At 41.3% G+C, this 27,849-nt stretch overlaps 1 protein-coding gene across 1 annotated transcript; it reads left to right on the top strand.

Moving 5' to 3' along the window:
- Nucleotides 1-1,405: 1,405 nt before the first annotated feature.
- Nucleotides 1,406-27,849, top strand: LOC115329811 (chymotrypsinogen B-like). Its single transcript, XM_040223523.1, has 6 exons — nt 1,406-1,454; nt 18,485-18,704; nt 19,191-19,419; nt 19,494-19,629; nt 19,889-20,154; nt 27,538-27,849. The coding sequence occupies exons 1-6, from the start codon at nt 1,406-1,408 to the stop codon at nt 27,847-27,849; spliced, it is 1,212 nt and encodes a 403-aa protein (XP_040079457.1).

Below are 27,849 nucleotides of genomic sequence, written 5' to 3'. Positions count from 1 at the left end.
AAGACGTAGACGATACAGAAAATATGAAACGCTGTCCTGTCCATTTTCGGTTTCTTCTACGTTTTTCATCTTTCTTCTCAACCCTGTCTCCCTGAGACTGCAGTAGAGAAGACACAACAAAACGTAGACGATACAGAAAGTATGAAACGTAGTCCTGTCTATTTTCGGTCTCTTCTACATTTTTCATCTTTCTTCTCAACCATGTCTCCCTGAGACTGGCGTAGAGAAAACGCATCGAAACGTAGACGATGCAGAATATTTGAGACGTCGTCCTGTCTATTTTCTGTCTCGTCTCCGTTTTGATCTTTCTCCTCAACCCTGTCTCCCTGCGAGTGGGGTAGACAAGACACATCAAGAAGTAGAAGAGACAAAAAAGTTGTGACGTTGTCCTCTTTATTTTCTGTCTCGTCTACATTTCCATCCTTCTTCTAAACCATGTCTCCCTGAGACTGGGGAGAGAAGACACATCAAATATTAGACGACACACAAAATTTGAGACGTCGTCCTGTCTGTTTTCGGTCTTTTCTACGTTTTTTATCTTTCATCAAGACCATGTCTCACTAATACTAGGGCAGAGAAGACACAACAAAACGTAGACGATAGAGAGAATCTCAGACGTTGTCTTGTCTATTTTCTGTCTCGTCTCCTTTTTTCTGTTCGTCCTCAACCCTGCACATGCACCGCCGGCACCGTTACCATATTTTCCCTTTTAACGCAGTTACGCAGATATAAAAGAGTGAACTAAGAAGTGTGATGCCGGTGGTGACAATGTGCAATAAATATTGGTCACAACTTTAAGCGGGAATTGACACGGATTCAAAGCGTTCGGTAAGCGTCACGACGCCATTACTTTGCATGCTCTTATATTTGCGCCAGCCGTCCGGGCCTGCTGGAAATGGGCCGCGGTCCCGGGGTTTCTGAAAGGACCGCGGCCAGCCGTGGGCAGGTGAGAAAACCTTCCCCAGCCGGATGTGGCCAGCGGCCCGTGTTTTTAAAACCGCTGAATTAAACCGTTATACCAAAGGACTCGTGAGTATACGTAAACTTTTCGTTCAAAACAATAGTAATGTAATTTCTAAACCCCTCTAACATCTCAATGCCGAAACGTTTGATACGGAGATAAAAATAACACAATACATTTTCAAAGGTGTCTTTCAGTTGTTTACAAGTTGGCGGTAATATCAGAATTGAAAACGAGTTTGCGCTGCATCAAAACAACTTCATAGTTCAAATGTCATCAATTGAGCGCTTTGTATCTGAGGATTGAACAGAGGAAAATCTTGCGTCAGCATAAGGTCATTTAAGCCACATTTAAGGGCAGTTAACACGGACACGCAGCACTTGTGTTTTTTCCCAGTTTGGAATCAAATAACAGCCTGGAAGGTCCCTGCTGGTATTGAGAGCAATGAATCCACTCTTTCTCGTCTTCGTATATACAATTGCCTTGCTATACGGTAAGTGAGAAAAACGCTATTAATGAGCAAAGTGATAAAATTTACTAATCAAGCAGAAAGCAATTGTGAAGGGACATGTATTTCTGACTCTAGCCTTACCTTTGCGCTAAGTCTCTCTCAGCATGTGCGTAGAGATCGCGCAAATGTCTTTTAATTCTTGATTACTTATGCTAATGCCCAGTCACTCAGTTAGAACTAAGCTTAGCATTTCTCAAGCTGGTGCCATCGTTGCTTGTCCCGGTGCGTCTATTGACTTTAACTTGTTCGAAAAGTGAGACGCGATTAAAGCTTGATCAAAAATATCTTTGTTTCTATTCATTGTCCCGTCAAAAGGTGTCTTGTAACTTAACTGAGTGATATTTATCTCTAAAACAATATATGTTAAAAAATGCTTGTATAAGAATAAAGGAATACAAGTTTATGAGCGTTTGTGAAAAAACTTCTGCAAGACAACTGCATCTCGAAAAGGACTGTCAGTGATTGAAAAGGATCACGAACTTCCCTCTCTTTTTACCCAAAAAACAATCCCCCTCAGAGGCTCCGATAAAGATGGTCGTGCCCAGGAATATCTAGTTGCCTTTTGCCACCCTCTGGAATTACTTACACTTGGAATGAATATATTTTTGGATAGAGCGTTGAACGCACCGTAAATATCCCTGTGTTTTAAATTAGGCCTCATCAGCATATACCCTCGCTGAAGAGCGCCGGGATTTTGTATACCAATTTCAAAACATCAATTTTACGTTTAGCCTGGAATAGTGTTTTCCACGAAACAGCAGACTATTAGTCTATGAATAAAAATTTAGGCTCTATATTTTTGGTACATGTGATAACTAGTAACGGACATTTCACTAATACAAAAGATTTTTGGTTGTTTCGTTCGTTCATGTCCAGGTCTAAAAGTCACTTTCGTGATGTTAGGACCAAAACTTTCCTTATTCCCGTCGAGAATATGGTTTGCTAGTCAGTAGGGCTCACGGCTTTCCGTTGCCTTATCTCTGTCCATACACATCTGCAGTGAGCATGGTCAATGTATATTGAAGGTGACGCGATAATCATTCGATTCGGCTTTAGGCGACATTCGAACCGTTAGATTTAATCTTAACTATCTGCCGTTAACCCTTAATAATAGTCCTTAAACAGATCAGTATATTAAAACCTCACCCCTTGCATATGTCGAACCAATAAAACGCGACATGGCAGAAATTACTTTATCTTTATTAATCGTACAGCCGTATTGTTCTCATCAGAAATTCATAAATATGTGTTTGGGGAATCTGTTCCTTCCGGGCACCGCCTTGACGAGTGTTGCGTACTACCCAACGTCTGCAAATTTCTCTGATTCTTTTTAATATAATTATGGTCAGATTAATTAAAGGATACTATTTGAAAGGAGGTCGAACTATTTACTAACTTTTGGTTTGTTACTCTTGTCGCATATGTTACTAACTTCTTAGCAACTACAGCCTGCACCATGTGTGTTCCTAACAGTTAATACTTAAACATTTAATAAAGGGAACTAGTCTCATCAGCAAGACCAAGCAGAAACCACTACATTGGCTTAGAGGTGAATGCTAACTGCTGTAAAAAATCTAGTTCCCACTTAGCAGAAGAAGCTAGGGGGTGCTAGCTATAACCCAATTGAAAGGCCACAAAATTATTCGCATTGCTCGCGCCGATATAATTGCACCGTCTACACTTTATGTTGCACACACATTACACACGTCATAAATTGACTGAACGCACCACATGCAGGAATTACGTAAACAAACGCATCACGCGAAAACACCGCACATGAACCCACGCTACACCAATCACTGGCTGCGTCGTTTGCTATTCTTACTTTTTTACCCGCCTTTTTCAAAGCACGGCTTTTCTCGGTGACATCTTTACCAATAAATAATTTACAAAGAACCTGCCTTTCTGCCGCTAATATCGTTTCTGGATATTGGCTATTAATGGTGTAAGAATATAATCTCTTAGTAAACATACCATTCACGCTGTAAATATTTGCTCCAGTCAATATTACTACCTGCTCCTCTGAGACTCACATCCCGTGCTTCCGCCTCTATGTACATTTGTGACTACAGCGAGCTATAGGAGATTCAAGTATCGGACAAATATGGCGGTTTAAAACAGATCATGCAGTGCCATGTGCCAGCTCAACGCGGAACGCTGCGGCATCATGAAGCAACCATTTGACTCAAAATGGCTAGCCCCGATTGTTATCTTCAACGTTACGAATCTGCGGCGATTTGCTGGTGTAACCTAGTTTTCAGAGGCTCGACTTTTTTCGAAAAAGCAAAGAAGCGATAAGAGCTGGCCAAAATATTTTAGAAAGAAATTAAATTACATTAGTATATACTTTTCTGAAACTGCGAAAAGTAAATAAATTACATCAAGAATTACCGCAGACTAAAAGTGATTACAGCACAATTACCTCAAAAAAGTATGGAAATTACTTTGACACTTATTTGCAATGCGTCGAGTCAGTCATTTGTGCTCGTTTTATTTATAGTATATGTACCAAAACTAAAGTCTTCCTGTTCACACCGCAAAAGCCCGATGCACCACGAACCGAACGACACTGCACGGTCGTTCTGCTCGCGGACATCTCATGGGTGCTAAACAACATGAATGGATTTTTCTTTAGATGTGACTGAAAAAGAGTCGACTGACCGGTTTCCCGGTTAATTCAACAGGGAACTAAAGTAGAAGTTTGGGCTAGTTGGTATTTCATGATTAAAAATTAAAACAGCGCAAGGACACGGACAAGAACAAGAAGCAGCGCCTTGTTTGTCTACCTTCTTGTTCTTGTCTGTGTCCTTGCGCTGTTTTAATCTTTAATCAAGAGGGAACGTTATTCGTTAAAATGTGATGTTTTCCTCTTCCTCATTAAAAATGACCAAAAGCCCGTGTCAGTATGTTAAGTCGGGCCATTGGAGCTCTACCTTACAGTAAATCGTTACACGAAATATTTACCTTACGTAATCTAACCCTATTCTCACAAAAGCACTGGTTGACGTATTCCTGGTCATACCTCTCAATGAGTATTGTTCCCAAAAACCCGAAAAGCCTTAGTTGTTGCGCATTATCACAGAAAGGGCGTGAATATTTGCTGGGTGAAAGCGTCGCTACATCAAGAATGGGATGCCGCGAGCTTGCTAAAAATGTGTACTTTCCCATCAAACGGGTAGCAATATCTGTTTGTAGGCTTATTTCCGAGTAAAGTTCTTAAGGAAGGCACTGAGGCATACCGCGAGCAGTAGCTGTTTTGCTCGATTCCTGCTTTTTTCGACTGCGAAAATCACCTTATTTAACAAGGCCAAGGATACGCATGAAACGTCTGGGGCCTAGACAAGGCGTTTGTTCTTAATTATTTATTCCAGTCGTTACTTCTTCACAATGATCGAAGCTTACGGTTTGACCTTACTTGACACTCCAGCAAGAAGGCTGGAGATGTATTTGTCCTGTCCTCTCAGGTTTTAAAATGTGCTGACTTCGCTTGTAATGTGCCCTTCGCCTTTGGGCCCTTAAGCCGTTTATCCCTAAGCGGACAGTGGGGTGGAAGCTACGGAACAGTCAAGCGTCTATCTTTCGCCACATTACCAGGCTCTCGTTCATACCTGCGTGCAGAGAAAGGAACGGGTCAGGGGATCAAAGGAAAATGGTACATTGGTTCTTGTGAGCCGGTATAGCTCCCAGCGCAACGTCAGATTATGTATGAAGGAAGTATAGTCTCGTCGGGATGGCGTAACCGCAGCGAATCTGCTTGCATGGGGTTCTGGAGCCGTGGTCCTCCAGTGATGTCTTTACACGTAAGCTTTTTTCCTTCGCCTCTCCAGCCGCTTTTGTGCGTCTGTCGAGTTTTTCGTACGAGGTTTGGCGTTGCGATGGGCGTCGTTTATTTGCTCCGTTTTCTGTTTCACGAAATGTCTGCATAAAAATATATATATATATATTTTTTTAATTTGACAACTGAGCTTTCTCATTTAGAATAAAAGTCATTTCAAAATTAAGGAGTAGTTGTTTTGAATTTACTGACTGAAAGTAATTCATTGCAAGGACAGAATGAGCGGGTTGGTATGTGAAATTAAACTTCAGGAAGAAAACGTCCGTCCCTCCTCGTTTTCTTCCTCAAGTTTAATTCATTCATTGCATTACTGAATCTTTAGCCTATGAAACTAATCCATTACATTACTTATTAGCAAAAACGTTTACGTAATTTTATTACTTCCATTTCATTAAATTAATGTCATTATTTCCATCTCTCGGAAGGACTGTCTACTGTCCTTCCACGGTTTTGATGAACGACGAAAAACGCGGAATGGCTAATTCACGTGGTGGCTTAGGTTATGTTATAAGCAACCATGGTAACAACCTGATACTGCAGTTCCTACAAAGTCGCCGGCACTACTGTTTTATCGTGTAAAGCACCGACAACAGTGAATCACGGAAGCCACAAGAGACGAGCAGAAATCGCGAAAAAAACCTGTTTCTTCTAGTTGAGCCTTTTCCCACTAGGTGACGTCCGTCTCGCGGGAGTCGCGAATATTCCAGCACAACCTTATCTAGCAATGGAACCAAAGCTACAGAGCCGCAGCACGTCGTTTCAATGCGCAGCTGAATATAGTCCAACCAAAATATCGTGTTAAGCGTTGACTTAAAAAAACAAAATATGTATATATATATATATACATATATTTTAGTCTCAATTTAAATTCTAATCAATATATTAGTCAGAGCGAGCCAATATTATTGCACTTTTTTTTAGATCTCTCGCGTTTTCTTCTTTTAAATTATCTGCAGGTTTTCTAGTGCCCTGCAAAACAAACATGGCATCGTTTTCGTGCGCGTCGGTGGACACCATCAGTATAGTTTATCGTCTGTACCTTTTGTGATCTGGCCGTGCATTCGTCCCGTAGGATTTTCCCGAAGTTTGGCGACAAATAAATTGCCAAAACAAACCCAGTAGATGACATGCAACGTGCACGAACAAGTGAGCGAGAGAAAATCGGGACTCTCCTTTATTTCTGTACACCGGTTCGTTAGCGAGTTGGCCGGCGTAAGTTAGCAGGGGTGGGTATTGTGCCCCTGATCCTTGGGATCTGCAGCGCGAGCTTTCGCTATACGTGTTCTGAACTGAGGTGTGCCACCGTCTCCCTTGTACGGCCAGCAGTAACGGGGCGCGATAAAAATATAACTTAACTTCGGACAGCAGCTCCGACGTGCTTCTATTCTGGTGTATCGCCCCCGCGCTATGGTATTTCATCAACAGAATAGTTTACGCATGTATAAGCTCAAAGCACTGCAGCCCTTATAAAATTAACATCATCACTTAAATCGTTGTGGCATATCTGCGTCTGTCGCAAGAAAAAGAAAATTTGAGGTGATCTAACACGGAGTAATCTACCTTTGGATACTGTCCGAGTGCTTCACCGTAAGAATCGGCTGGAGTATAAAACAAATAAAGCATTAGAAAAGAGACGCCAATACGCTTGCGTGCTCGGCGAGCACAACTCTGAAACCTGAACCGCGATCCTCATATCAAAAGATGAACTGTAGCCATAGGCGTGTGTGTCACGACTATACCAAAACTGACACCGAAACAATAAAAGTCCAAACCTATTTCGAGCGATAAAACAAAAGGCAATTCACTGGCAAACCGCATCCGCCGCCGCTTCGCAAGCGCAGCTCAACTTGAAGAGCGACTGCGCCTTTAGGGCTGAGAACGTCACCGTTCATACTTAGAGTATGAAAAAACGAGTTTTTATTTTTTTCTACACCTCCGGGTGAAGTAGAGCAGGCAAGAAGACGTCCAGGCAATGTCGACGTAGATGGTCGTCATCAAGCTGTTAGATAAATACTAGCTTGAAAAAAGTTGTGGTTCATAATCACGAGAGACGAGTTACACTGAACTGCCCTTTGAATTATCAAGAAAAAATGTATATACACATATTTAAAAAAACGATGCCTTTTAAATCATGACGCTCAATCTCTGTAATGTAGAATTAACGCAGACATGCGGATGTCCAAACCCCATTAAAGTTTCCCAAGGACTCGGGACTTGGGAGACCCCTGGTATGCCTTTCAAGGTATACCAGAGGTCTCCCAACTTCATAGCGAAGGGACCGGGTTAGGTGTTGTTCGCGGCCTTGAGGGCCAGAAAATAAGCAAGTAAATAACACGAAGAGTTTGGTGAGCGTCGCAACGCGATATCTTTACACGCGCTTATTATTGCGCCAGTAGGGGCGGGCCTGCTGGTGACGGGCCGCGGCCCGGGGGTCACTGCGAGGACCGCGGCCAGTCGCGGGCAGGTGGGACGCCCTCCGCGTTCCGGATCCGACCCGCGTACTGTGTTTCGGAGACTCCCGACTTAAATGGTTATCCAATAGAAGTCATGAGTATATATCAGCTTCAAAAGAATATCAGTAGAATTACTGAATCCTTCTGACATCTCAGTGCCGAACCTTTAATGAAGGGTCAAATTATCCCGAGACATTTTCAAATATATCTCCCAGTCTCTCGGAAGTGGGCGGTAATACCAGACGCTAAAAACCAGAATTGGGAAGTCATCCGTTACTTTCTGGAGTAATTTTGTAATTGCCACTTTACTTTTTGCACCAGCGATTTGTAATGTAATTTCGTTACAAAATATTTGCAACGGATATCTTTAATTACTCGTTACTTCTTAAAGATATGAACACAACACAGAACTGGAGCAAATATAAGCAGGAAATTCAGCAGCACAAAGATAGAGCGATTCCGACAAAATGAAAAACATCGAGAGGAGAAGAATGACCAAAATAATAACTCGATTTTTATGACCGGTCACTAGAAGCACAAGAAAAACTTTGAAAGCATCTAGAAATATGCGAGGAAAAAAACTTCATGGCGACAACGCCGAGTAGGCTCTGCCCCTGCCCCTTCCCACCGCCTTTAAATGGTGCTTTACATCTACTGAGAAACAGAAACTTCGGATTTATTTGTTTCTGAGAGCGTTTCACCCTTGCCAACTTCTTCGACGGCTCTCGCCACCTGCACAAAGCTACAGGCACGAGACTGCCACTTTGAGACGTGACACTCACGCTCGAAAGGCCAATTTCAAGGGAGCTTTCGTTGGTCGGTTCCTGACCTCCGAATCTCCTAGCATAGGAGGTAGACGCTGGTACTGAGCATGCGCTCCGCTAGCTTTGTCTGCAGAACTCCTGAGATCATTTTCGGTCGCCGTAAGGTAGCGGGAGAGTAAGTGCAGTTGCAGCGTTTGTTGTCTCGTCAGCTTGCAGGTGAACGGAGTGCACCTACATTCTTTCTCTTAAATAAAGTATTTTATTTGTTACAAGGATTACCATAATGTGGCGTTTGAGAAATAAATAGGAGTGTTACAGAATATTCTTGAAAACATCAAAATTGTTTCTAATGTTTTCTTGATAGGTTTACATGAAAAGTGACGGGAAAGTAATTTGTAAAGTAACGAGTAAAGTAATTCGTTACTTTTAGCAAAAGTAATTTGTAACGCTAATAAATTATATTTGAGGCTCGGTAATTTGTAATTGTAATTCATTACATTTTTGAGTAACTGGCGCAAGACTGCTAAAAACGCATCTGCGGTGCGGCAAAACCACTTAATAGTTCAAATGTCAATATACGTGCGCTTTGTATCCGCGGATGAAAGAAGGCAGATCCTACGCCGCTCACATCAACATCAGCTCATTTAACGGAGACACGTAGCACCTGAAGATAATGTAACAAGCCAGGCGAGCTCATTAAATTTAAACATTTCTGAAACCCAAGACGGAAGCTACAAAGAGGAAACAAACACGAGACGTCTCGATTGAGACGTCTTCTCTCAAGAAGGCTCAACTTCAGACGTCTTGTGTTTGTCTCCTCTTTGTAGCTCCCGTTTTGAGTTTTAGAAATGTTTACATAGGAATTTCCATTTTTCTCCAGCCTGAAATAGAGCAGCGTGGAAGGTACCTGCCGATATATGACCTTATATATGACTTCATATATACTACTCTTTCAGTGAGAAGACAATAATTGTTAGCAAAGTGATAATAATTAACAAATTTAGCCACAAACATTAAAAACAAGTCTCACGCAACATCCATGTAGAGATCACTCATATGTCTCATATACATTTGATTACATAATCTAATACGCAGTTACTCAGTCACAACTCACATTATTTTTTCTCACGATAATGCATCCGTTGCTTGTCGAGAGATCTGTAGTGACTTTAACTCGTTCCAAATCCGAATCGAGACTCAAGTCCAATCAAATATATATTTCTACTTTTATGGGCTGCTCCGCCAATACCTGTCTTGCACATTCAATACTTATATTGATCTCGGCAACATTGCATGTTGAGGAAACAACCGCATAAAAACAAAGCACTAGAAGGTAATAAGCATGTGAGAGACAACTTCCGGAAGGGAACTGCATTTTGAAGATTGGCAGATTGAAAGATTGGCAGACAGATTGGCGTTCTTATAGATATCCAGTTGCATTTTTCCACCCTCCGAAGTGACTCAGCATTAAAAAAAAATTTCTTTTTTTTATGTAGAACATCGAAAACGTTGTATCTGTTTTAATTTAAGTTAATTTAAAGTATACCTTTACTTCGGCGTGATAAAGTTTTTTTGCTCTTTTCATGCTATGTGAACCATAAGACTTTTTAATACAAATTTGAAAGCAATTTTTGTGTTGAGCCTGGAATCAGGTTTCATTCGAAATAGCAGACTCATCATTGTGAATAAACCTGGAGACAAATAACGAAACCTGGGGACAACCACAAGACTGTCTCTAATTTAGGGACGGTGTTGTTGTTGTTCCCTTCTTTCGTTTCTCGTCGCGAGGTTTTTTTACTATGATCGTCCAACAGCTCGCCTGCGCAGTAAATCTCATTTGAGCAGACTCTTATTTTACGCGTCAACATGCTGGCTTTATAAGCTTGGTACATGTGACAACTAATGACAAACATTTCAAGAATCCCTAAGATTATTTTTTTGTTGTTCACGTGCAGGTCTAAAAAACCTTTCTGTAGTTTTTTGGGAGTACCACTTTCCGCGCTCCCGTTGAGAATATGGTTTGCTAATCAGTGAAGTGCAAGGCTTTACGTTGCCTCATCTCTGTCTGTACACACCTGCACCGATCGTGGTTTACGTTCGTTGAAGGAGACTTTACAATCATTCGCTTCAAGTGTCGGCGTAGTTTGTGCCGTGAAGCCGCACTCACACTGCTTACATATGACACAAAACGCAGTCTGTATTCATATTCTAGCGCGAGTCACCGCGAGATTCGTGCTTCAAATGCCACATGGCAATGCGTTCAAGAAAACATTTGGCACGCGGCATTCGAAGCAAGAGTATTGCGGTAACTCTTGTTTGCAAACTATTTTTTTCTTTATAATGCATGAGCAGTGTCACTCTGGTTTTAGAGTTGTTCTTAAGTTTCCGCCGTTGTCCCACGTTAAAGCCCTTCATACTGATTTTAGTATAATAAAACCTCATCCTTTGCATGCATCAAGCTTATAAAACGAGACACTGCGCGAATTATTTACTCTTTGTTTTGTCGTAAAGCTGCGATGTTCTTAAAATAAACATTTACTTGGTCAAAGGTTTCATCCGGGGTTCGAACTAGACGGTTAAACATTCGTACTGCTTAATGCCCTGCGTCAGCAAAAAACGCTGATTGTGTTTTTTTATATATATATTAATACTATTATTCCAATACATAGAATATAATAGCAGTGGCACAATAATGAAGCACTATGTATGCAAGATGCTTGCAATGCAAGTGTAGGCCCCCGCCACCAGAATGCCACGAAAGAAACACTGGGCTACAATTGACAGCAGTGTCTCGGCAAGTATACACATAGCAGTACATGAGCAATTGCATGAAAGATTATCTTGCAAACAGTAGAAAGTATGACACAAGAGTTTTAACAGTGGAACGCCTTTGACAGTTAGGCGCAGATTTAAAAAAAAAATCATATTTATACAGTTGATAACAGTTGCTTAAGAAACGAGGAAACACCGTCACAGTTGACGATATCGCGAGGTAGTTTGTTCCAATCGGACACAGTAAGCGGAAAAAAGGAGCGCTTAAACGCATCTACCCGAGAGTGACATTCAATAATTATTTTCGGGTGTGTTGAATCGAGTGTTGGTCCTTTGGGAAAAAGCGATATATTTATTTTGAGGTATTCTTATGGCTCCATTCACGATTAGATAAAGCATGTTTAGCCGGGCTATCTTTCTTCTGGATGACAGCGATGTTAAATCCGTTTGAAGCATTAATTTTGATGGTGAGTTCTTTTTTCCGAATTTGTTGAATATAAACCTTAGAGCTTTTCTCTGAATCATCTCTAGTTTGTTTACGTTCTTTTGTGTGAAAGGGTCCTAAACGACGCTGGTATATTCAAGAATTGGCCGGATTAAAGTTTTATAAGCAAGCAATTTTGTAGAAAGCGGTGCACCCGCCAAGGTTCGTTTCAGAAACCATAACTTACTGTTGGCTCTTTTTATGATGTAATCAATGTGAAGGTTCCATTTAATTTCAGAAGAAAAAATAACGCCTGGATGTTACGTTGTTTAGTTTGTGGCGAGATAACTCATAATTGAAGTCAAGGGGGAGTTTCTTACGTGAAATAGTCATACACACACATTTCCCTACTGAAAAAAACCGTTTGAAATTCAAACTGGTCGACCCGTTTGAATCAAACCTGTCGAACCGTTTGAATCAAACGTGATTATGGGATACGGGTAGCCGTTTGAAACGGTACCCGTTCGAAACGGCACCCATTTGATACGGATGCCCGTTTGATACAGGTGCCGGTTTGATACGGGTGCCGTTCGACCTGGCACGTGACCACACGTTTGAACGTGCCATTCGGATTCGCTAGCCCCAAATGGGTATCGTCTGGGAGGTTGGTTATTTTAAACTTATTTAAGACGTCCCGAAACTCAAAAACGTATTTATAACATGGAGAAAACACGTAGAAAAAATGCGCTCGCGTAGGTGCATGCAAATGGACAGTAAAACAGACACAAAACATTGTTTTCAATTCTCCTAGAAGTTTATTACCTCTTCTGACGACAAGTACAAACGTGCAAGCGATCTGTGAAATGTGCGAGGCACTTCAAGCTTTTATACAACTGAGAAGATTGCAAAGCAAACAAGAATCGAGGAAATTCTAGACTATACAGCTGGACTTTCGGGGAAATTATTCTCCCGGCTTGCGCGTGAATAGGCGCTGCATAATTCTACGGATAACCTGGAAGAGTACGCGTAGAAGAGCGGTCAATCGTTGCCAACACGTAGGTTGCAGTGCACTTACCATAATAATAGCGGACTTGAAAGATGTAATCCGTAATATTTGTCGACAGGGTCAAAACAGGACAACCACACAAACACTAGAACGTGAAGGAAGGCTCCTTGAAGTTTCAACACGATGCGGCGCACAAGCTGTCATTTGCCGAACCCAGCCACACCGCAAGAATTCCTGACTTCTTTGAAGAATCGCTTGTTGCCGATGTACGCGTAGGACTTTTCGAACATTTGGTGCACATCTCATACGTTTTCGAGAGAAATTCTTATAAGACCGCAGGGAAGAGCGGCAGATCGAAGCAGGCAGGACAAACGAAGTTGCAACGGAAAACAAGCAGACAAAAAACAAGCGACTGCCAACGCGCGCGCAGCCGGATCTGGCAATGCTTATCAGCGTGGACCGTGCCCTACCCTCTCTCTGGTCAGGTGACAGAGCCGACCAGAGAGGAGGAAGGGGGCGACGGCGAGGTCAAGGAGCAAGACACCAGGACACCCCACCCCCCTCCCTCGCAACCCTCTCCTCATGCATTCCATAAAAAAAAAAAGAAAACCTGCGGTTGGCTTTTTGTGCCAATGCAGTCAATGCTACGGGGGAGGGTGCACGGACGCTGTACCAACCCCGCTGTACACGGGCTTTCTCCTCTCTTGGAGTTGCCACTGCACGTCGCGTTTGCAGCCTTGGAAAGCAGGCGAAACGCGCGCACTTCAGCACGCACGCTGGAAATGGCGTCGGCCATGAGCTTAGCTTGCGCCCGAGCCAAAGAAGCACCCAGCACGAGCTCGTAATTTGACTGCTGCAACGGTGGGCGTGCTCTCGCAATGCTCGATGTTCTTGCAGCCAGGTGTTCGCGCGCTACCTTCGCCGCGTCTTGAAATGAAGTGAAGCGGACTCTAGAAGTACATTCTTTCATGCGGTTGCGTCTTCTGCGAGAGAGATTCGAGCTGAATAAGAAAATTGAGGCAAAAAAGATGGACAAAGTTTTAAAGTTCTGTGAAAAATATCGGCTTACCAACGTCGCGCGTTTACGTGAAAAAAGAAAAGAAAAATGTGTTAGTTTTAGTAGTATAAGCGCACATCAGCGCACTTAAAATATAAATACAATTACTTGCATTACGCGGACGATCTGAAATCAATGAACCGGCGCTCCCAGCCTTCCGGAAACATTGGCTGCCACGGCTGAAACAGCTAGGCGTGCCCAGGCCGCCGATCTGTACGTTCAATATCAAACGGGCTCCCGAGAGCCGTTTGATTAAACCGGTACAGTTTGACGGTCAACGGTCACCCGCTTGAGCAACAGGTTCACCGGTTTGAGCAAACGTGCGACAACTTTGCCCAAACGAGTCGCCCATTTGCCCCGACGAGTTACCCGTTTGCCAAAGTAGTGACCTGTTTGACCAAATAGGTGACCGTTAGGGCTTATACGGGGGACCCTTTTGAGCCATACGGACGACCCTTTTGGCAAACTGGTGACCGGTATGGCTAAACTGTTACCGGTATGGACCCGTTTATTTTCATACAGGCGCCAAATGGTTTTTTTTCAGTAGGGTTGTTTTCATTTAATGTCATTTGCCAATCGTTGCACCACTTGTAAATTTTGCTTTGGTTATTGTTTAATGCTATCTGGTCGTTGCGCGATTTTAGTTCAGAATATAAGGCACAGTCACCTGCGAACAATTTTATGGAAACATTTATGTCGTTAATTATATCATTGATAAATATTAAAAAAGCATGGGTGCCAGAACTGTCCCTTGATGTACTACTGCGGTTACGGGAGATGTAACTGAAGCTTTATTGTTGTATGTTACGAACTGTTCCCTTCCCTTTAGGTAGTGTTGAAACCATTTTAATAATGGTTTTAACACTACCTAATTAGAGTTTTAATAATAGTGAGAAAAACACTAGACGCGCACAGACCTTCTATACAAACTCGCCTGGATTTAGACACTTTTTTATTTTAGAAGTGACCGTTTTTGATATTGTGAGGTTTTTTATTATTGTTCGAACCGAGAGCCAAGCTTTTCTATAACTGCGCTTTCCTCTTTTCTTTTGGGCGAGCAAGCTGCAGTTTGAAAACAAGATAGCCAAACAAAAAATGAATCGAGGTGTTAGGCGACCTGAAGAAAGGCTTTGAGCCTCTGAAGACTGCCAGGCCCTGCGCTTTATAAGTGGAAGTGATAATGTGATTCAGGCAATGCTCATCTTACAAAATAAAAATAACAAATATGTTTCGTGTTTATATTCCCGTTTTCTTCTTACGTGAATTAAAACGAAAATGTGACTGATTAAAATCATTTCCTTACCTTAATATCTAATGTGATAAGTTTACAATTGCTTTGTAAAATATGTAAAATATTGCCTTACAAAATTACGTATAAATGTAATGGAATAGATGTAATTTTGTTACTGTAACGAATTACGTACAAGTCCACATACAGGGATGACATGAACAAACCGAGTTTACGAAAACAAGTACATGAATGTCCGTTACTCAAATCACTGGCGCTCTCGATTGTTTCTTTTTTTTTTTTTTACTTTAAGCCCTCTTTTCTGAAAGCACGATTCACCTGAGTGGTAATCTCAGCAGTCCAAAATTTACAAAAAAAAAAACATTTTTTAAATTAATGTTTTTTTTCGACATTGATTTTGAATGGTACAAGGGATACATATCTTAGTATATATAACATTCCCGCTGTAATAACTTGCGACGGCCAATGTAACTATCTGATCCTCTGAACTTCACAGCCCTGTTCCCGCCTTTCTGTATGAATTTTATGTAGCAATGAATGAACAGCTACAGAGCAGCAGCACGCCGTTTCACTACACGACTGAATGTAGTCATAAGTACTTAATTTGTTGGGCGTAACCTAACAAAATAAAAATATATATATATATAATGGTTATTTTTCACTAATTGAAAAATATAGCAACACCGTTATTCGGGAGGAGCCGAACGTATAGCATTTATTTTTGAGCTTTTTCGGGTTTTCTTAGTTTATGTTCACCGGAGGTCTTCTAGTTGCATGCAAAGTTCCATGCATGTGTTTTTCGATCGTTACGTGCCATCGGTATTGTGTATCGTCGGTGCGTTCTGTGAACTTGCCTTTTGTTCGCCGGTAGAATTTTCACAATGTTTGGCCACCAAATGTTGCCACAGCAAACCAAGAAATTGATGTGCAATGTGTACGCATAAGCGAGTAAGAGGGAACCGCGACTCTTCATCATATCTGTATATCGGCAGCGAGGTCACCGGCCTAAATGAGCAGGAGTGGGTATTGCGCCCGCGATCCCAGCGGTCTGCTGGTAGAGCTTTCGCTATGCGTATTCTGAGCTGAGATGCGCGAACGCCCCCCCCCCCCCCCCCCCCCCCCCCCCTCCCTCGTGCGCCTAGCGGAAACTGAACGCTATCCAAATAGAATTTGACTTCGCGCCGTGGCCTGCGCGTGCTCCTATTTTTGTACTTCGCCCCTCGATGTGATTTTTCAGCAACAGAAGAGTTTGCCCATTCATGACCTCAAAGCAGCGCAGCGCTGATAAAATTCAAGGCATTACTTAAATTGTTGTCGCATATCTGTGTCGGTCGCATGACAAATAAAATTCGACGTGATCTAACACGGTGTAAATTACCTTGTCATACTGTCCGAGCACCTCAGTCAAAGCGTTGGCTTTAATTTAAAAACGAATGAATCATTGGGAAAGAGACGCCAGTATGCTTGCATACTCGATCGGTGATTGAAACTCAGCTACCTCAACCGCCATTCTCATACGAAATGAGTAAGGGTAGCAGATGCGTGTCAGTCACGCCAAAACCCAAACTGAAACCAAAACCATGCAAGACTGGTCCTACTTGGCGCGGTTATACAAACGTCAGTTCTGCCCCCACCCCCTTGATAGCTTTCTCTCATTGCCACTGAGAGACGTCCCCGAGTATAGCCCATCATTTTCGTGGCGGTTTTGAAGTGAAGACTTCTTGTTCGCGGCTTCGATCGGCGTTCAAGTAGCTCGCGGAACCACGCACTTCCAAAGAAGAGTTTTGCGGCCGCCCCATTTTGAGACCCGGACGACCCCTGTCAGCCAGAAATTTCCGTGAACCTGCTAAGCTATGGAAACCCGGCCAGCGCGACTCCCCACTGGTTTTGTTCTTTGGGAGTTTGCCGGACGTTCTTGAAACCTTGGATTTATTTGTCTGTTCAGGATGGTTACCCTTTTTGTATTATCTTCCTCTGTGAAAACCAGAGAATACCAGTCTCGTCGACGGCTCGACCTTCGCAGCATGACGACGAAGAAAGCGAGCATCAAGCAGTTCGCGACGCGGCCCATTCGATGTTCTTCGATGATTGATTCAGTAGAGATAATCTTCGAATTGTTTTCCTACCAATGTTTGCTTTCTTTGTAAAAAATAGCTGTTGGGTCCAGGGTAAATGACGAAAAAAATAAAACAGTTGTTTTTTTATGTCTTAAAAAAAACGGCACTTTTCATAACATTCCCTGAAATAAACCGAATTCCGTTCAAATTTCGAGAAGGGATGTTCGTCAGCAATATATATTTGATATGTTGTGTTATCTGCGATCTTTCTTGAATAAACCTCTTTTTTGGATCACGCAGACTGTACAGTACGTGCAACATATTGTTCGATTGATGAGACTCGTTGGATTTCATGTTGTGAGCGAGGAATACCCGTGCCTTTCGGTTTTCTTGGGTGGGCAAATATTTTCGACAGTTCATACCCTTGTAGCTTGACACGGCTGAGTGTAGGGCATCGTAAAAATCTGCATAAAATACAACAAACATTCCACCTATTTTTGATTTTGTTCTGTCGTGTACGGGGCCACCAAAATTGCTTTAATTTGTTTTTTTTTATTTTTAAATTGTACTTTTTTTTTTTAACAAGGAGAAATTGTATTCGCCACAAGACACAAATGACGAAATAAAACGGATAAATTTAGCCACAACCAGTTGCCGGAATTGCGCTTACGCAGGCTGCTACTGCTTTTTGAAGAACTCACGGCCCAGCGCAGTCTGCCAGCACAGACGTACTCTGTCAAACCCCGGAACAAGCGGTGTAAACAACTTTATTCGAAAATGTCGCTGGAAATGTCCATAGAACTGAATGCGTAGGCACATAAAGTCGTAATAGAGAACTTTAGAGGATCGATCCCATACCTCCAATACCCCTGATAACGATAAGATGCTTGACTAAAAACGGCGACGGTGTATCGGGCATTGCTATCGGAGTCATGGGAACGATCTACTAAAACTCTCTAATGATAACTTTCTCGATTCGCTTAACTTGTATGGCAACCGCATTTACTGCCCCTAAAATATTTAAGGTGAAACAGCTAGTGGGAAAGCAGTACTGGCCATAGATGCAGCCAAAACTAGCTTTTTGTTAGACCGTAGAATTAGAATTCTCTCGGTCCGCAAAGAAGAACAGTCCCTGTTTCGCGATGAGTTTGAGTCCTTTACAGGAAATGACTCCCTGCTTGTTTATACTGACACTTTTCGACCGTAAGCCCAAAACAATCCCATTTATATCTCAGGTAGAATACACACAGCAACAATGTTGCTTATTCGTAGAAAACAAATATATGCATTCCAAAATCGGATGTTAAAGTCGAGCATTCATTCACTTTTTTGCAATCGCGATTTCTAACCCAAATTGTGTGTTTGAATATGCACTCGCTAACTGGATGATTACAGAATCTGCAGGTCTAGCACGCAAAGGGGAAAAGGATACGCAGTATAAGTGCGGAAAGCGCCAAAAAGAAAAACATGTTTCTGCAAGAATCATCAATGGTACCGAGGCTCTCCCGGATCACTGGCCCTGGATGGTCGCAATCTATAATTCAAACGACACCTTTGTATGCGGAGGGGTCTTAATTGGCGAAGAACATATAGTAACGGCAACACATTGTTTTCGGTAAGTGATTTTTCTTTTCAAATATAATTTAAATATGTATTTTTATTTGTTTTCATATAATTCTTAATTGCTGTCTCGCATATTTCCAGTCCGTTCTTCGTTAGTTTGAAGGGTTATTCAGCCACTCCCTGTGCATTGCGGTTTGAGCCTTGAAACAACACCTGCGTTTCTGCTTCTTGCAGCGTGAAATTCGCATTTGATTGCGGCCCATAATTAGACCAGACACCCGATAGTCAAACTTTTTTTTTTAAAGTTTAAACAATTATCGTGTGACACGGATTAAGATTGCATGGGGTGAGAAAAGTGGCCTTTAAACTCCAATATGAATTTCTAACATGAGGCCAATAAATGATATTGTGCTTGTCAAAGCTGTCGGATGCAGGTTGTATCACAAGTGTATTAAATAAATGTATGTATTATTTCCAAATATAAAACATATTGAATTCAGTAACAGTAAATGTCGCTGCTTTTTCTTTATAATTAAAGAAATCAAGACGCTCACGAGTTTTCAGTTCGTCTCGGAACCACACTCCAAACCAATGTTTCTCAATGTAACACTCCACAAGACTCTAATATACGGGAAAAGAAAACCAGCAATGCGGAAGTATCTCCAGAATTATATGAAGAATACAATGAGGATCCCCAAATCCAGGTGGTCTGTGTTGAAGTTGAAAGCATCTGCGCCCCTATTCAAGACAACTGTAGCCTTTTCATGGTGCGTAAATAGCAACGGTCCTAACATCATTAAATGTTGTGCATCATGGTTTTTTTTCTGAATTACTTTCACAGAAAGACATTGCTGTAGTAAAATTAAAAACGAAAGTCAAATATACGGACTATATTCAGCCAATCTGCCTTCCAAAAACCTGTGTCGATTCCCCTGCAAGGAATGCATCCTACGCTGCTGGCTGGGGAAGGATATATGGTAAATGGCATGATTTTAATATTTACTACAGACGCAAATCCCTATAAAATACAACTCCACATGTTTTAATGATTCCATAATATATATATTAAACTGGTAATTAAAAAAAATTCCTAATGCGTTTTGTGAACTAAAGCTTTTACTTTGTTCAGATGGTGGTTGGTGTTTCACACATGCTGGCATCACCAACAAGGCCTGGGAATGTACAAACATTCGTATGGCCATTACTATTTCAAATAAATATTTCTTTTACTCCCAGAGTATTACAATTCATTTGAATATGAAGATGATCCTGAAGTCGAAGAGAATATAGACGACCATGAGATTCATAAACTCATAAACAAAACATCAAGCGAAGTAACTGGCGTCGAATCTCAAACGGAACAAACAAATCTGGTCATCTTTCGAAACCCAAAGACACTGATGGAACGAAAATTAGATCTCATGGATCAAACTCAATGCTCTGCCCAAATGAAAAGCGAAGTTCCTGGCTACATTATTTGCACAAACGGTGGAACATGTGGTGTGAGTAAAGAAAATCCTTGAATTGTGTTTCCTATTAAACTAAAATATGACATAATAAATCTTATTTCTTCTTGCATCGAAGTACATAAAGCATGCAGTTCATTTTTCTGTAACCCATTAGTCCTAAATGTTTGTCCAGCCGATCGTCCATCCGTCTGTGTTATCATTTCACCGCTGTTTAGAGAGGAAATCGACGTTGCCTGTCCTCTAACGTTAAAAAATCGGTTCCTGCGCCTACATTGAGCAGGACAATCAGAATCACGTTACCTGAGCACCAATTTAGTTCCTTCGTTAAATATGGCGACAAAATTGATGTCCAGTGATTTAAAAAACGATTTAAAGGTTTTGCAAAATTTACAGAAGAAAAGTTCACCACGTGACCTGTCAGGCGGTCTTTACGGTAATTAAGCTTTCCCGCTAAATTTAAGAGGATCAACATATTTACCTGCTAAATAAAGCAAGAAAATATGTGACACGATAGCTATACACCAATTCATTTTTTCTCTAACTTTAGGAAGGAAATGATTAAACATTCAATCTCCTTCTCTCCCGAAAGGCTTTAACGTTTCCTTATCAAATTGAGATAAGTGCATCTTAAATAGTGTATCCCGTGCACTGCAGGACTTTGGAGATAAATGCCGCTCTGTTCATCTGGTGAAAAACTAAGTTTGTCTCAAGCATCTTAATTTGTCTAGACGTTTTGAATGATATGTATATTAATGTGAAGAATCTCCAATATGCTTGTCTGACTAAACTTCGTTCTCCAGATGATATATATATAGCACCTTGATTGCACATTAATACTTTCTACTCAAAGAAACGACACCTTCAGGGCCATAATCGGCTACACCTTTCTTAACGAGATCTGGAGACCGAAAAACAAATCTCCTTCATGCGCACGTGAAACCCGACACAATCACCTATGTTCCTGTACGTATATTCAATCCGCCGGTGAGCGAGGGAAATCAAACTATTAGTGAAGGGATAAATACTTTTTACTATAGATAGTATTAATTACCGGCAGTGAGGAATATCGTCCAGTCGTGATATTCGGCCCGCAGAACAAACAAACGCCCTGTAGACGCACATTCTGGCGCAGATAAACGAAAAACATGCCGGAGTATTGTTCGGGACACGCTATTGAGCATGAGCCTTGAGAACTGCTGCGGGTCGTATGACATGAAAATACATGCAGAGCCACGCTGGACGCGGGTACGCCAGAGCGAAATCGAAAAAGATGACTGCGGGAGGGCTCAGACGGGTGCATAGAAAACCGCGGGAGCATTAGATGAGGTCTGGGTCGGTAGCGTTTCACTATACGATGCAACACGGACGCTCTCATTAGTGGCGCTGTCGATTAGCTTCGAATGCAAATCGGCGCGCCACATTTAGGTAATAATAATAGCTTATTCACAAATCCGCATCAAGATTTAAAAAAAACCGTCTTACAAAAGCAAAGCTTTGCTTGTGCGTCAGAACGGGTAATACATTCAAACTATCCTTTTACGCGGACACTCAGTTTTGATATTCCTACACACATTTTCTTTAAACATGTATTCAGTGTTGAGGCACAAAAGAAAAAAAAACAAAGAAAAAGATATTCGCTACAAATTAGGTATCACGTACACACTACTAGAGAAATTACAGTGTGAACAATGTGCCAAATAGTCACAAACAACGAACAAAAAGCAGTCATGATTCCAACAAACGACAAAAGCGAGGATGAGGTATCCCAAGGGAAAAGCACAATGGCCAGTAATAAACCAACGCGTTGTGTCAAGGTATCGGGTGGAAATCTACAAGTAATTGTAATACTGTACGCAGGGAATTGGAGAACGCATGCAGATTTCGCTTTATTGTTAATCTTGTACTCGGCCAAGGTACGCAGAAGAAAATAAAAAAAAGAGCTCGGGAGAACGACAAGTTAACCTTCAGTTTTCTGTATACACCATTTCCTCGTTTCCTTTTTTCACAGATTTTAAGCAGTGGAGGGTATGAAATTTTTAAGGAAGTTGGCTGACATATACAGGCACATAAAATTTGTGGAGCCTAGTTCCATAGTTAGTCTATATTGTTTGTGTCTGAAACTTTTCCGTGTTTCTCAGTTGCCATTCTTTTGATGGAGTTCATTTTGAACTCAAATATTAAGTAATGATTCGTTAGAATGGCAAATTTGCGCAGTTTATTTACTGTTAAAAGGTCAAGTTCTGACAGGTGATCTTCAAACACTATATTTTCAGGTTTCGCTTAATATGCAATGTTCCGCACAATCCTTTTTATTAACTTACTTAATGTGTGTGTTCCGAAGTCAGGAGGCATAGATATTAATTCCATATCTTAGTTTTGACTCTGCTAACATTTGTTCAATTAATCGTCTTAGCCAAATGTCCGCGGGCTTCCGCGATTTGTATAAGTAAGATGATATTGTTCGGAAGTGATTTATCAGATGATCTTCATGTGAATTCAAAAACAGATGCTCGTCAAAATACGTGCCTATATATTTGTGTTTGTGGTATATGAAAGTGGCGTAGAGCTGCAGTGAGTGCATTGAGTTGTAAGTAAAACGAGGTGCTTTGTATGGTTAATACGGCTTTGGTGCGTTCGAGAGCACATTAGTTGTGTTTTTGTCATTGTTGTCAAATACATAGTTTTCAGAAAACTAGTTCATTATATTAATCCAGTCACTTTGCATGCGTTTGACTGCATTGCCATAAATTTTTATTTGCCAGGACTCATGCTGTATCGCCAGCGTAATAATAGAGGTTAGATTTTAGAGGGAGTTATGCGAGACCGTTCAAGTAGATGATAAAAAGCATAGGGTCTAAAACAGATCCTTGAGCCAAACCAGAAGTTGTGTGCACAAAGTCACTGAAGCATTTTTCTTTCCTAACTCGTTGCGTCCGGTTGGAAAAGTCATTTTTAAACAAATCAAGGAAGTTCCCCTGGAAGCCAAGGTTTTCCATGTTATGCAGTAATATGGAATAGTCAATTGAGTCAAATGCCTTTGTCGGGTCAAGAAGTATTAGAAGTACTACATTATTAGAATCTATTTTTAGTTCATGTAATATGTCATGGCTTCCCTTAAAAGTGTAGTTCTAAATTGTCGCCGAAAGCGTAACGGGGTGGGGTGTAGCTAATTAGTGAATATTGCACACAAAAGTAGGTCATAATTTTTAAAATAACTCTTGCCTTTATCTGCGAGATGACGGACATCAGTGCAGTGGGACTGTAGTTGCCTTATTCATTTCCCCTCCTTTTTGATAAACAAGTCGGACTATCGCAACCTTAAGGTTATCGGGTATAATACCTGTCTTCTGTGTTCCATTTATTAGTGCCAGCAGCAAAACATATTTTAAGTTGTTATAGTTCACTTTTATGTCTCGGGGTCTTAGTAGATCATATCCCGCCGGTTTTATGATTGACATACTGTTAATTATATATTCTAGATCTGTATTTGTCGTTTGTGGTATAGGTATGCCGAGTAATGTACATTCGACAGTGGCTTTCCAGTATCTGTGCATTGTTTGCTGGCTCGCGCAAATCTTGTACAAGTTTAGCGAAGTTGTTTTGACACTGTTACTGAGAGTACAGTGATCGCTGACTCCAAAGTTTTTTTTTTATACATTCCTCAATCCTGTTTTCAGGTGGTTTTCCCATTATTTGATTGACAATATTACGCGTTTTCCTTAGGTTTCTCCTACAATTATGGAGTTGTGTCACATTGAATTTCTTTTTTGCTAGTCTAATCTTCTCCGTCACTCTATTCCGTACCTGCCTGAACTCTTCGTTTAGTGTTGCGTCTTTGGAGTTTTGCTTACATCTATCCCAAGATCTATTTTTTTGTAACTTAGTTTTAGTATTTTTTCGTTAATCTAGACAGCTGCCGGCTTCCGGTGTTCCTGTCTAATTGTTTTGATAGAGCTGTAATATATTGATTTGCATATTACTATCACTCTTTTCAAAAGGTTTAGGTGGTCTAGGTGCAGCAAAGCGCTCCAGTTATATATTTTATTATTGCTTTCTATTTTTTGTTATCTAGAAGTTCATTAAATCGTTTGCTCGGCGAGCTTTTAGTTTTCTGCCTCACGAATAATTTTAGAGCGACAGAGTAGTGATCGGCTACTTTTTGTATCAATATTGCTGCTATAAACTTTTCGGTACAAGTACGCAGTATTATGCGCTCGATACAAGATTTTGTCCCTTTATCACCTAGGTATTCTTCACGTGTGTAACCTTGAATCCTATTTTCCAATTCGAAGTTTTAGAATATATCAAGACTTACCTTTACTCCGGGTTTGCTACGGTACACAACATCGATGTTGAAATCGCCTGCTAGTACTACATGGTCGTTGTTATTAAAAAAAGTTCAAGAGTTTTATGAGCTCATCGTTGGTTAAGTTTCGTTTACCACTGGGTGGTCTATAGAATGCAGCTATCGTAGATGGCACTTCAGGCCTATGAAGAGTGAAGTCAAGAACTTCTGCAGGATTTATAAACACCTCCGCACGTTCCGAAAACCAATCATTTCTATGTAAGCTACTATTCTTCCTTCTTTCTGCCATCTTGAAGTATTAAAATTGAATAGAATCTAACCATATGAAACGGTTGCGGTTCTTTTGCCCTAATGTTTACTTGACTTAGTATTATTACATCGATATCTTAGAACGAACTAGCAAGGTATACGTTATTTGTTAGGTTCATCCCAATGTTTTTAATGCTTCTCAAGCTAATTTGAACGACATGTAGGAGCAGTTCTTCCTCCTTTCGTCTTTTGCCACTATGTTTTTTTACATATCTATTCCAGTCTCTAAGTGTGATGATACACGTGGCCATTTTATCGTATTTTGTTCAAGTCAACTTCCCTATCGATACGTATCACTGCCGATCCTTCACTTTGCCTGAGCAGTATTCTTCCATTTTCCATCTAAACAAATCTGTATCCCCTTTTTCTTGCACATTCCTTCGTGTTCCAGAACAACCATTTCTGCAGCTTTGTCAACTTTTCATTGATGAAGATAGGATTTGCGTTTAGCCCTTTGCGCTTGCTGACTTACCGGTCTCTTTCCGATCTGTCGTTGAATCGAACAATGATCGAAGCATTCTTATCATCTCTCGCTCTTAGTCTGTGAACGGCCTCGACCCCCTCTGGCTCTGGGAAAGGTAGGTCTAGCCTCGTTGCTACATTTTTCAGAATTGTTGGTAGGTCTTCGTGTACGTTTGGGACAATCCCGTGATGCAGTATCCACTTTAGGTCTTTTATTCGCGCATCATTGTCAAATGTAAGCAGTTCCATCTCCTTTGCTATTTTTTTTAGGTCGTTCGCGACAGTCGTTAGTAAGTCGATTTTTTTTAGAAGATCAGCGAACTTTCTGGCTAAACAGTACGATCGTATTGTTTAGATAGAAAGTTCGCTGATTTTTAATAGATTCGGCGGTTTTCACCTGATCATTCAGTTTTTGGATCTTACTGTCGTGTCCCACAGACTGCAGATTTAGCTTCTTTTCGATGTTTTCAATCGTAGTCAAAACCGCGGTCATCTTTTTGTTTGTCAGGGCTTTTTTGCTCCAATATAGCCACTTCTCCGTGATCTGAACTCTCGGCAGTGTTCCTGGGCAATCCGGTCATCTTCCTGCTGTTTTTAACGTTTGGTGTTCAGTTAGAAGTTGCACAGAGCAAAGTCAGCGGATTTACTGCTTTTTCGGCTTTGTATGTGACGCCCGAGCACTTCCCAATATAGTACAGGCTTTTGCATTATGTGCATTTTAACACTTGGCTATCATCAGTCACTTCTTTCATACATGCTAAGCAAACACTTTCTTCGATGTCAGAAATGGCTCAGTACGGGAGAGCGCAGTCCAGCGAAGTGTGCGGTGCGAGAAGAAAGAAAAAAAAGAAACACCCACCTGAGGAGCAGAAAGAAAATGTTACGTTCCGCTCAGTCACTCCGCCGGACTGCGCTGGTTCTCAGTCCGCTGTTTGCTTATATTGGCTATATACCGCGATGTCTGGTAGGCGCTGCGGGTTATCAGCATCTTGTCTACCTGGTCGTGCGGTGTTTCGTATGGCTGTGCTGGCGTTGCAGCCATAGTCAATCGCGTGGCCCGCTTTTTTTCGTTTTCTGAGCAGCAGAAAGATAAACACAGCAGCCTACAATTATCATATACCCTCTCCGATACTGGTTTGATATTACAGATCCACAAGGCATATGCTCTCCTCAATTAACTTTTTTATCTAGTCGTGTCATAGCAGCGATTCGGCAGAAACCACAACCCAAATACCTGCTAAGGTTTGGATGGTAACCGGTCCCATGTGCAAGTGATCATGCTGTGCTCCTTTCTATTCGATGAGCTCTATTCAGCAAATGTCGCCCATGAGTGGTCTTCGCGCGTTCCTTTTGACAACGTCGACCAGTTCCGAGAAGGAAAGTTTTAAAGAAATACTTCCTAAGATTACACCGCGATAAATATACGTGTGCCTTGGTAGAATTATTTGTTTGTTCGGCTGCGCTTCATTTGTGAGTCAGGTTTGCGTGAAATGCTCGACATTTTAACTCAATATTGTTTTGTGACCGCAATAATGAGACCACACTCATTGTGTTACTAAAAGAAGCCTGTAGTTATTCACTGAAATCACGCGTTGAGGAAAGGGTTAACATCCAGGATTAGTTGCAGCTTTTTTCCGCTCGCACATATAAAACAAAGTTTCATATCGTCTTGTTATGTTCAGAAATGCGCCTTGCTTTCGATCTAAATAGTAACGTTCTTGTACGTTCAGTTAGAGGCCGCACTGTTCTGCACGAATAAAACTACGAGCTTCTTTTCTAAAACTCTGTAGAACAGCTGCCATTTGGAAATACTAGAAACATGCTTACCTGAAAAAAAACTCTTACTTCCTTTTGTTTATGTTTTATTGCTATCAATGGAAACATCTGGAGAGCCAATATTTGTGCAGCTTAGTATGCATCATTGTCGTAAAGGTTGAGTTCTACAAATATCATGGCTGGTCAATACATTGCAAGTTTACGTGAATAACGGCGGATATGCACTGCTCTTAGAATAAAAGAAGTGAGCGATATAACCTTGTCCGACCTTTGTGCTAAACAAAAAAATATCTCAAATAAATATTTTCAATCTACTAGCAACACCTTCATGACTGTTCTTTTGTTCGTTCTGGGTATTTTTGTCTCTTACAGCAGAACGCTGAAATCATTAACGCTCATGCGCTACAACCTGAAAACCTGCAAAACGCTGTAACATTAGCAGTAGTACTGCTAGTAAATTACGCTGATGAAGGTGTTATGTTTCATAAACACATATTGCGACTCTTTCTGTTTAGTAAGAAAAATCAAATTGAGTTTAATAATTTTTTATGCTTTATTTTCAGGGAGACAGCGGAGGACCGTTAATGTACGAAGACAACGGTCGGTGGACTCTTATTGGTGTGATTTCTGACGGGCCAGATGACTGCTTTAACCCGGAGAGACCTTCGCTCTTTGTGAAGGTCTCGCACTTCATGGACTCGCTTATTTCGAAATTTATGAAACTTGGAAGTGACAGTGACAAAAATGCCACGTGTGCTACGGAGGATGCCCGTAAAGAGTGTGTAACGAGGTTCTTTCAGTTCTACAACATGTCTGTAGAACCAATATACACATCTACCGTCTATAAGCTCAACAACGTGCCTGTAGAACCATGA

This window comes from Ixodes scapularis, unplaced genomic scaffold, assembly GCF_016920785.2.
Source record: "Ixodes scapularis isolate PalLabHiFi unplaced genomic scaffold, ASM1692078v2 PGA_scaffold1__304_contigs__length_218370807, whole genome shotgun sequence".
NCBI classification, from domain to species: Eukaryota; Metazoa; Arthropoda; class Arachnida; order Ixodida; family Ixodidae; genus Ixodes; species Ixodes scapularis.
The sequence above is the reverse complement of the archived record's forward strand: the minus strand, read 5'-3'. Positions and strand labels throughout refer to the sequence as shown.